The 11,118-nt window shown below is 40.2% G+C and overlaps 3 protein-coding genes across 8 annotated transcripts in view; all 3 read right to left on the reverse strand.

Annotated features, from left to right (window-relative positions):
* The window catches only part of LOC104700100, an 8,123-nt gene extending 3,650 nt beyond the window's left edge, over window positions 1-4,473 (reverse strand). For 4 of the 5 annotated variants that reach the window (XM_010415562.2, XM_019227414.1, XM_010415560.2 and 1 more), the window contains exons 1-3: window positions 4,315-4,473; window positions 1,283-3,566; window positions 1,058-1,195 (exon numbers count right to left, since the gene is read on the reverse strand). In XM_010415562.2, the coding sequence (XP_010413864.1) occupies window positions 1,058-1,195; window positions 1,283-3,565 (2,421 nt within the window). In that variant the 5' untranslated portion in view covers window position 3,566; window positions 4,315-4,473. Of the gene's footprint in view, window positions 1-1,057; window positions 1,196-1,282; window positions 3,570-4,314 lie in introns of all 5 variants that reach the window. The other variant, XM_019227412.1, reaches the window with a different exon arrangement.
* LOC104700102 (multiple organellar RNA editing factor 2, chloroplastic) lies at window positions 4,672-7,077 on the reverse strand. Its single transcript, XM_010415564.2, has 4 exons — window positions 6,642-7,077; window positions 6,403-6,500; window positions 6,246-6,311; window positions 4,672-5,148 (listed from the first exon to the last, which is right to left on the reverse strand). The coding sequence occupies exons 1-4, from the start codon at window positions 6,998-7,000 to the stop codon at window positions 5,006-5,008; spliced, it is 666 nt and encodes a 221-aa protein (XP_010413866.1). The 5' UTR covers window positions 7,001-7,077; the 3' UTR covers window positions 4,672-5,005.
* The window catches only part of LOC104700103, a 6,070-nt gene continuing 2,126 nt past the window's right edge, over window positions 7,175-11,118 (reverse strand). Inside the window, exons 1-6 of one of the 2 annotated variants that reach the window (XM_010415565.1) lie at window positions 10,299-11,080; window positions 9,531-10,201; window positions 9,241-9,454; window positions 8,685-9,140; window positions 8,423-8,609; window positions 7,175-8,344 (exon numbers count right to left, since the gene is read on the reverse strand). In XM_010415565.1, the coding sequence (XP_010413867.1) occupies window positions 7,371-8,344; window positions 8,423-8,609; window positions 8,685-9,140; window positions 9,241-9,454; window positions 9,531-10,201; window positions 10,299-10,925 (3,129 nt within the window). In that variant the 5' untranslated portion in view covers window positions 10,926-11,080 and the 3' untranslated portion in view covers window positions 7,175-7,370. Of the gene's footprint in view, window positions 8,345-8,422; window positions 8,610-8,684; window positions 9,141-9,240; window positions 9,455-9,530; window positions 10,202-10,298; window positions 11,081-11,118 lie in introns of those variants that run through there. The other variant, XM_010415566.2, reaches the window with a different exon arrangement.

Here is an 11,118-nt window from a genome sequence, read left to right on the forward strand (position 1 = left end):
AAAAAAAAAAAAAAAAAAAAAAAAAAAAAAAAAAAAAAAAAAAAAAAAAAAAAAAAAAAAAAAAAAAAAAAAAAAAAAGAGAAGCCTTCAAAACCAATTGCAATTAGAGAATAAGATTGAACCTCCATAAATGAAGAAATTTTGCAAATTCCAAATCACTTTGACTTCACAACTAAGCTAGAGAATCATGTGATGAAAGCCTTAAGCAATTACAGAGGCAATTCATAAATTCTTTTGCTATAACCATGATAGAATTTATATCACGACGTCCAAATTTCTATTCTCAGAGGGCCATCCTCTGTAAAAATGGCCAAGGTTTAACCTTACTAGTTACTACGCAATCCAAACCATATGTTAACCACCAAATCTGCTTACAGTTGAAAGATCAACAGATATGGTTTATCAACTGTCTTGCATTTATCAAACTCAAGTTGCAATACATAGTTTATAATTAAGTGGCAAGATGCTTCCATTGAGAGTGCCTTCAAAGATAGGACCATGATCATTTTTTGGGCCCAGCAGAGTAGATTTAAGCAGTGGCACAGTATCACATCTAAGACTGAATCATATATGACTCGATGATAAATAAAGAAATCTCTTAATTTCTCTGATTCTAGAAGACAGCATAGTCAATCAAGATGCTTCAGCAGAAATAGTTATCAGTAAACGGGAATTTGGATTTACAACACCATGCTTATGTGCTCTAAAATATTGGTCCAGATGTTTTGCTAAGTTCCTTATGTCAGTCTACTTTGAACATATCTGGGTCAAAAGAGGACTGATGCTCTCGATTAGTAATAATGTAACAAAAACTTGCACCCAAAAAACGGTCATACATCACAATAAATTCAAGCTTAAATCATTAAAAAGAAGTCAGACAGGTTTAAATAGCATGTGTCAAAGTGGAAATTAAACTTTAATCTTACACCAATGAAATATATGCAGATATCTAAGCTCGCTTGCAAAATAAACCAGATGACTATTATTAGAAGACAAAACATATGGGGTAAATGGCAAGAGTTCTAGAGAAAGAGAATGAAGAAATTGTAAATCTTACTGTTATCTCGACATAGTCTTTCGGGCGTCGAATTTTGAGGTTTGAACCCGCAAAGGAGCAACCATCAAGGGAAAGTGCAGCAGAGGCATCCTGTGGCGTAAGAAACTCCACTAGCGCCTGACTTTTTTCCTTGTTTATCTGCATTTAAAGGACATAAACACTTTCAGGAGTTATAATCCACAAACATAACAAAGGTGATAAGAAGGTCATAAGACATAAACTTACAATACAGCTAATACATGGTTCACTTCCTTTTATGTGATTGGACCCTGAAGATAGCATATAGCTATTGAAGTATTCAATCAGAGACTTCTCAGAGGCCGAATCCGGCACATTTTCTGAGTAAAGTCTCCTCATACGTCGGGTGGATTCGGTCAGCTGAACAGAATCAAAAGAAGTGGTCTGCCTTGGCGGTGGCATCCTAAAAGGCGCCTCCATAAGTGGCTTCAAAAGCGCCAAGGAAGCCTCACTGATGACAGGATATCCTGTCTGAGTTGCTGCTTGGAGACCAGTAAAAACTGAGCCCGAGTATGTGCCAGCAGTTACAGTAGGTGTAAGATCCCATTTAGCACTTTTATTCTCAGAAGAAAGATTAGGTGGAGAATCAGCCTTGGTAGATGCTTCCTCCCTTCTTTTCCGTGGTGAATATCCACCAATTTCACTTTTGGAAGCACTATACCTTCTAGACTTGTTATTTACAGTGCTTGCCACTTTATTTTCATTATCATTACAATGATGTTTTCCCGATCTATCTTTAACAGCATTTTCTGATCGCCCCTCATGGTTTCTCTTATGACGCGATGTAGCCTTTTCAGCCCTTGGTAAAGGGGATGACCTTTTCTGTTTGTCCTGCCCATGATCTCGACTTCTTGATCTTCTCCGTTTCTCTCTCATGTCGTGTTGATGCGATTTGGGTTGTTCCCTTCTCTCCCATCGCTCTGAAACTTCAACGCCGTGCACTTTTGCTGGATCATGCCTCTTTGACATATCCATCTCCCTATTCTTCTTATGATCTCCATTTTGATTCTTTCTATTGTCTCCATTGTCAGGTTTTATACTAATTTCATCTCGAGAAAGGTCTGCCACCACTAGACTTCGAAGACGCTTCTTACTACCAAGCTCTTCTGTATCTGTCATTGTTTTAATTTCAGTTGCAGGGATTTCTCCTTCACGTTTTCTGTTTGCAGCTAGGTCTTCCTTTTTCATCTTTTTATCTCGTCTCTCCTCCCTACAACTAGAATTAGTTTCTTCTTTCTTTCCTCGTCTATCCTTAGTATCTTCTTCTATTAATTTTGTTTCAGGTCTAGACCTCTCTCCTTCTGCCTTCCTTTTTCTATTTGAAGCAGGCTCGTCCTTTTTTGGTTTTTCTGGTTTTTCTTCTCTAGAACTAGAAACAGCCTCTTCCTTCTTTCTTGAACTTTCCTTAACACGCTCTTCATGCCTCAATTTCTCGGATCTATCATACCCTCTTTCAGAGACATGATCCTCTTTCATTGAGTTTTCTCTCCTCGAACTAGAGGTGGCGTCTTCTTTATTTCTTGAACTGTCCTTAACACGTTCGTCACGCCTTCCTTTTTTCGATCTATCATACCCTCTTTCAGAGACATGATCCTCTTTCATTGAGTTTTCTCTCCTCGAACTAGAGGTGGCGTCTTCTTTATTTCTTGAACTGTCCTTAACACGTTCTTCACGCCTCACTTTCTTGGATATATCATGCCCTCTTTCAGACGCATGGTAGTCAGAAACCTTCTCAACAATATCATTACCCAGTAACTGAGCTGCTCCCACATGATCCTCTTCAATTGGTTTTTCTTCCCTAGAACTAGTACTCGTGTCCTGTTTCTTTCTTGAGCTGTCCTTAACATGTTCTTCAAGCCTCACTTTCGTGGATCTATCATGCCCTTTTTCAGACGAATGATAGTCAGAAACCTTCTCAACAAGATAGTTATGCAGTAACTGAGCTTCTTCAATAGGATTATCTTTCATTGGTATATCTAGGCTTTCTTCTTTAGGACTAGAACTAGCCTCTTCTCTCTTTCTTAAGCTGTCCATAACAAGCTCTTCATGCCTCAGTTTCTCGGAGCTATCATACCCTTTTTTAGACTCATGACGGTCAGGAACCTTCTCAACAAGATCTTTACTGGGTAACTGAGCTGCTCCCACAGGGTCCTCTATCATCGTTTTTTCTAGTTTTTCTTCTCTAGTACTAGAAATGGCGTCTTCGTTCTTTCTTGAACTATCCTTAACACGCTCTTCACACCTCAAATTCTTGGATCTAACATGCCTTATCTCAGAGTCATGATTTTCAGAAGCCTTATCAACAAGATCGTTATCGAGTAACTGAGCTGCTTCTACAGTTTCCTCCTTCACATTTTCCAAGGAATCTTTCCTCTTTCTCCTAAGCCTAATCTCCTCAACGCTTGTAGGTCTTGTTCGAGCAGCAGATCCTTCATTTACCAGCTTTTCATGTCCATTAGGATTTTCCTGTTGCTTGTCAACTTCGTCCATCCTGCTTGCTCATCAACAAGAAACGGCAGATTATATTATTCCTTTGAATAATGAGTCGAGAGCACAATCATCACCAGATAAAAAATATAAACTATTAGACTCAGAACATAAAACAAGTATAAGGAAATGCACAGCTGAATTCATGATTGGCATTCACAATTCCCTCGCATCTTGCAACATAGATATCATCAAAATGACTAAATACAAAGAGCGAAAATCACAGAAACAGCAACCTACCAATGTGCTAACACAATACTATTTTAGAATTGTCAATCATTTCATAGATCTTCAATCACATTTAACAAGTTCCAAACCACCAAATTAGCAAGTTTACTAAGTGATTGAACATGAAACTATGGTTGCGACTCAAAAAAACCAACACCATTTCCTTAACAGGTTGGCTAGAAACTTCAAGGTGAACGAACAAATTAGAACTATGATTCAATTGAATCTAATCGCATAAAATAGTAATCCACGACCTAAAGAATAAGACGGCGCGAAGTAGAGAAAAATCACCACAACCCAGTTTGACGCCAACTAACTAACCACAGAGGCATTCAATTACTAGCAAGTTCAGCAATCATAAGCTCACACAAACCCTAAAGATTCATCGAAATGAAGAAGCAATCGTGATTCTTTCGCGACTAATTGCAGCTATATACATCCAAAGAGAAGGCATGACAAGCTTGACATGAGAGACGAAATAACAAGAACAGCAAAAAAAAAAAGGGGGAGGAGAAGCGTCGCACCTCCGACAAATGAAATTGCCTCGCCGACGGCGAAAACTAGCGCCTCCGGTAGAGAGATTCGTCAACTTTCTTTCGGGGGCGAGAGATTAAAAAAAAAAACACACACAGAAGATTTTTTTAGTCCGCTGGATTTTAAAATCAACTTTTTTACTTTTCAATTTTTCCCCTTATTTATTGGAGAAATCATCAGATCGCCCATTTATATTTTATATTGTTTGTTTTAACCTTCAGTCATGAAAATTAATTTCCTCAGAATGACAAAAAGAGTCCATAATCGGTTTATACTTTATAGGCCGCTTACTGATTGATAATGGAAATAAATTCACTATTTGCGACACTAATAGTGGGTACGACGAATTCAAGAACAAAAACATTATTCTTTATACATAGAAAGAAAACTAAATTTTGATACCTAAGTACACCATGTCTTTTCCTAACACAGTGAAACCTCAATTTACATTATTATATAAAAAATGTTACACAGAGAATCAAAACTTAGCATTTCAACAATATCCAAAGTAGGTCCATTAAACTGCAAAGGACTGGAATACGGAGCCCTCTCATGGCAGTAGAGACATCATCATCAACACCACCATTGTCATCATCATCACCACCACCACCATTATCATCATCATCATACTGGTTTTTCTTTGATACGATATGGTGTATGTATACCTTCTTCAGTTACAGTTCATCTTGTGTTCTCTCTGCGGCGGGAGTATCGAGTTCGGTCATTGTATCTCGGTCTATCTTGGGCTCTCTGTGGCTGTGGCTCAACCCGCCTCTGCCTCTCTGGTGATCGTTGGACTATCTCTCCATTAACAAACAACTCAGCTGCAAGTCAACAACACAATATACAAATCAGAATTCAAGAGCACTGTGAATGTCCTTCAGCATTTCTTAAGATTTAATTCGAGAAATGTAAAGCTGATGTATCTCTCATGATTGAATCTATGCTTGCACCATATCAAGAGACAAGAGCACAGCACAAGAAAGAGAGAATCTGGATGTGAGTCCATTAGCATTCAAAACTAGAAATGGATGTGAGTCCACTAGCTTTGCCAAGATGGACTTCTGATCCATGATTATACAAATTATTCTATACTTAAGATGTCCAACAATCTCCATAACGAATTATTACGGTTACATCAATGCTTTATCTCAACCAAGGTAATCATGTTGCTATCCTAAATCCACACAGATAGACCAAGAGAAAAGTCTGATATATAATACTATTAGCATTCAAAGATAATCACTGCCAAAAAGATTTATTAATTTTACCAAGATGGACTATGAGCTAGTTTTTCCATGTTTAGGGGGAGTGACACACTGACACTTAGTGGCTACATATCTATCATCTCTCGACTGGTCTGCACTTAGACATGTCATTAATTCAGTGCGCACACCAGGACAATATATTCACCAGGTACACCAAAATGGACTAACTGAAGCAAGAAACACTGAAGGATTCAAATTATGTTTCATCTACACCGGCCTGCAGGTAGATATTATATTAACTATCTGCGAAAGTAGGCTAAGATAAAAATATTTGATGTCAGTCCATTAGCATTCAAAACTAATCATAGTCCAAAGACTCATTAGCTTTGCCAAGATGGACTTATAATCAATAACATTTGTCTATGTTCCAATTTCCAAGAGAAAAGCACTCAAGAGTTACATGCAATATATGTTTTCGTCCAAACCAGCCTGCAGTTAGATATGTGAATTATCTATCTGCTCAAATAGGCTAAAGAGAAAATAGATGATATAAGTCCATTAGCATTCAAAGCTAATCATAGTCCAAAAGACTCATTAGCTTTGCCAAGATGGACTAATCATATCTTTTATATCATGTTTCAAGAGAGACACGCACTGAGACTCAACAATGTCAATCAAAGATATCCATTTTAGAAAATAAGCAAGAAAATTACCTCCATAATCCTTGTTTTCAGGATCCACATAGGAATCAGGAAGCACAAACAGAACACCGGGTAAACCTGTCGTAAGCAAATCAATACTTTAGACCACTCTCTTCAGTATCTGTAAACACTAGCTAACATAAGACACAAGTGTAAGTACGTAAAATACCTTCAAGCTTAGTAGATGTCTCTTCATCAATCTCACAGCCAAACCCTAAATATCTCTCACACGAAACATTGTAAATCCTCTTCGTCGCCTCTTCCTCACTACCAAAACAAAAACACAGAGTAAATACACAGAGCAAACTATCCTATAACTCCTAAAGCAATCAGAACATTATGCCCTAGATTTTGTTCAATTTCACAAGCAACCAAGACAAAGAACATATGTAATCAGTGAAATTTTACCTTCCAACGACTTTAGCTAAGGTTTGAATGTAACAATCAATCATCTGCTGCTTCGTCGCACCTTCGCCGCCAGGTTTATCCATAACAATAAGCCAGTGCTCGTAATCACATCCCGGAAACAAAGGAGCCATCTCCGTCGGAGGTCGATCGCTAAAGTTAGAGCCAGAGTTAAGCGGCGAGTAAGCAGAGCCTGACCGGTTAGCTCCGCATCGGATTGAGAAGAACCGGGTCGAGCAACCTAACCGAGATCCACCGCAGCGAACAGAGGAAGGAATCCGAGGAGGAGCTAATACTGTTGTTGTATTAGAGAGGAGGAGAGCGCACGTGAGGTGGCTCGTGCCAGACAAAGGCAAGGCCATTGTAGGGCGACTGAGGAAGGTAGCAAGACGAAGCTACTGGAGAGAGGTTTAGAGTAAAGTGGATAGGGTTTTGGTTTTCGACCTGACGGTTTTTATGTATATATTGAGAAAGACAAATATTATATGGGCTTCACACTATTGGGCTCAAGGCCCATAAACAAGACTTTCTATTTATGAACACATCTCTCTAATAATAAAAGAATCAACAAATAATTTCCTCGTAAACAACAAACACAGAAATATTTAAAATTACTAATCAGCTCCAAAACTTGAAAATTACACTTTTAAGCCATTTACACAACGAATCAAGTTCACGTCTCTCACCCACACAAGCGTTTTTTTTTTTCTTTTGTCTTCATCACTTTCCGATTCACCTCCGTTTAGCCAATTGAAACGATTTTTTCAAGAACTGATTAGCGACACGATCGTTTCTATGACAAAGAACCCTCAAGATCGTGTTAGGATCAGACCTGTTCCATCTTCCAGTAGTTGGAGGCATTGGCAGCTTCTGTCCAGATCCAACCATCCCCATCCCACTTGTCTCGCAAGTCACGATGCTAAAATCTTCCATAAGTTGTTCTGTTGGTTGACTCATTAGCTGAATCACTCCTTCCACTGTCTCTGCCTCTCTGTCCACCACTTCCTCAGGTATCAACCCTTCGCCACAAGTGCAAAACACCCTTTTCAAGTTCTCGAAGTCTTCTTCGATGAGACTGTGATCCGATCTATAGAACACCCGGGAGTATCCACCGGCGAGAAGGACCATCAAGAACGCTTCGAATGATGATTTCATAACCTCCCTCATCGCTAGTGATTGAGCTCGATCCGCGAGAATCGCTGACATCAGTGTTAAGTTCTGTTTCATGATCCGTAACGCCGGTCTGATCCTCGCGTTCGCGACTTCTCCTACGTAAAGACTCTCGTAGAAAACAGAGTTCGAATCGAGGAATATCAAACGGTAAGCCGCGACTTCTGAAACGTGTTGGCAAGCTGATTCGATTCCAGCGTATGTGAAGTCGAAGTAGGAAGATGAGTTGTTGTTTCGATGGCGGTAGCGTTTTCTAGTTGCGGGAAGTACCCTCGGGTTTAAAGAGAGTGTTTTGTTTAAGGAGTGGATATGAGAGCTTAGGAAATGTAACGTGTTGAGACGAATGTATAGACGTTGTGTCCCACGGCTTGTGGACGGGCGTGGATGGTGGCCGTCCGAAATCACAGATGCCGTGTGGTTGAAATCTTCGTTGGGGGTAGTACACGGTGTAGCTCTCTTCCATAGTTTAACGAATCTTGAATCTCGGTTACATCTTGTAAGAGGAGGTAATGTAGGAATGTAACTCTGTCTTGATCCTGAAAAATTCAAGAATTAGTTATAACAAATTCGATTCTTGCAAATAGATGGATTTTGAATTTTTTTTGCTTGCGTACCGCAAGATGCAACAAATGTGGTGTATTCCTGAAAGAGTTGTTCCAATCCTTCAGCGATATCATGAACTAGATCTTCTGTAATCCCGATAGGTATTTCGAAGAACTCATCGATGGTATCCTTCGCTAGCTTCATCAGCTCTCCCGCGGACTGTGCGTAAGGTTCTGATTTGGATTTCGGGTTCCACGTCTACAAAGAAAGTAAGCAAACATAAGATAAAAGTAATGTTTCTTGGAATGCAAGTAAAAAAATATCTAAACTTACTTCAGTTTCCTTTGCTCTAAATAAACACTCTTGAACTCTCTTGAGCTTCTCTTCTATCCATTGTCTCAAAAGGCGCAGTATAATTGAATCAACTTCATAGGGAACCATCTCTCGTACAAGTCCTTTTCCACCGTCATCGCATTCTTCTGTATCTTCAGCCACCATCTGCACCAAGACCTTCTCAAGCTTCCCTGCCGTTTGCAAAACCTCAACAGTATCTCTCGAGATAAACGATCTTCCAGCTAAATATTGCATCAAGATTGAGCCATAACACTGGTGAAGTGACACTGAGGCAACACCAGCAGCAACCGAGTGCCATCTCTTGAGTATCGGGCTGAAACATTCGCGTTCCCTTAACGCTAGCTCCTCTGTTTCCTTAGCTAGCTGCAACAATGTTCCAGCCGCTTCTTCTCCTTCATCTGTAGCTGCGATCTTAGCTTGCGTGTTTTCTATCACCTGTAAAAAAGTTATTTAGAACGCTCAAAACAGAGATGAAATAAAAACATAACTATAGATTTTGACCCAAAAAAAAAAACTATAGATTTTGTTTTTTTACCTTAGAAAATGCGTTTTTAATGGAAGATCTTATGTAATAATCGACGCGATCTCCTGAATGATCCACTAATTTCACATCACCTTTCTCTTGTCCTTTCCCTTGAGAAATCGTCACATCTTCTCCCAAGATCCTCGACGATGATAATGCCAATGGCAGAAGATTTTCTATCAATCCCACGTTACCTCTTTGGAAATAATCATGGTAGCTCAATAACCTAAAGAACAACAATCACATTCAAATTCAAATATTTTGTAATTATGTGTTTTTGGCTTAGCAAGAATGTTCAATACCTTTTCTCGGTCCATCCTTGCATAGAGGCCAGTGTCGAGTTTAATAGTTTCACATAGAGGGCTTCGCGATCAGGCTTCTTAGCGTCATTGGCAACTTCAGCCAACATAGCATGAGAAGCGCCGAGCAAGTCTGTTTCCATTTGTGACGTTACAACGTACTGATGAAACAAAACCCATGTGAAACACAGATTATGTATTGGTCGTGTGATCCCTAGTGTTGACCAAGTCTTCTTCATTAGCTCAAGAAGCTCATCGATCTCATCGAGTACTAACGTCTCGTCTCTGACATCAAATATTGACTGCAACAGAGCAACATAAAGATGAATGTTGAGAGGGTAACCGTCAGCCCAGTGACAAACATCAGTTGGATTTCCATTAGTGCCACGCCAAGATAAAGACACGACGACGTTGGTGAGTGTTCTCATTGTGTCTGAGGCTTTGCTTGTGTCAATGGTTTTTGTCTCGCTTTGTCTGACAATTTCTCTTAGACGCATTGCAAAGTTGTTGGTTTTGTCCAGAGGAATTGATGGATGAAGAAGAAGACCAGCTTCAATGACTTTAAGTTGCCGTCGTTGCCAGAGTTGGTACTCGTGTACATCACCAAACTCTGACGTTTTCAAGTGTCGGAGAAGCTCTAACGGTAAGATTATCGTCTCTGCTCGTCTACCCGTCTACAGATTATTAAAAAACACACAACTTTTAATGTATTGTGTCATGGCATTTCATCAACGTTTACATTAACTTGTAGAAGAAGTAAGGTTAACTTACTTGGCCAACAAGCGTTCTCAACAGGGTTTTTCGAAGCCGACTGTCACTTTGTTCTGTCACCTTCATTTGCTGCCTCATGATCTCCGCCGAGGTCAAGGGTCTTCTAGGTCTAGAAGGCGGGACCGTCAAGAACCCGGCTCCAGGACTAATATGTCCCGAACTACTGTTCATTCCGCCACCGGGGGATAGAGAAGTTCCAGCTCCTCCAGCGGCACCTATGGTGGACATTCGCCTAGACGGAGAACGTTTAAGCATCTTCAAGCCTAAAGCCCGTTTCACCCGGCTTGTCGGGGTCGTGACCACCTCTTTCCTCCCTGAAGACCCAAACCCAAACCCAGAGCCAGCACCAGATGAGCCACCGGATCCTATTCCTCCTCCTCCATCTCCATGATTGTCGTTGCTATTGTGGTTAGAGTAAAACGTGAGAGCAGTCCTACCTCCAAACCCCGGTGAGGAACGGCAAGCCGTGAAGAAGATCTCATAAGCCGTCTCACGAATATCATCTCGATCAAGCCCTTCAAGCTTCCCAAATGGCCAAAGAAGGTCGGTATTAGGACAAAGCACCACGGAACCTCCCATGTTAGAGGTGGTTACCGAGAAGGACTCTCGCCGGTGATGATGAGTCATGGCGGAGGAGGGGAGAGGGTGGTAGGGAAAACTTTATGGGATTTTTATGAAATTAGATTACTCAAAGAGAGAGGAAAGAGGAAAGGAAAAGACATTTCTTGTGTTATTATAAGGCAGACGTAAAATTAAAAATAAAACAAAAGAAACAAGAGAAACTGAGGAGGTGGAGGAGGAAGGCGACAAGTTGGAAAAA

This window comes from Camelina sativa, chromosome 7 (genome assembly GCF_000633955.1).
Source record: "Camelina sativa cultivar DH55 chromosome 7, Cs, whole genome shotgun sequence".
Taxonomy (NCBI): Eukaryota; Viridiplantae; Streptophyta; class Magnoliopsida; order Brassicales; family Brassicaceae; genus Camelina; species Camelina sativa.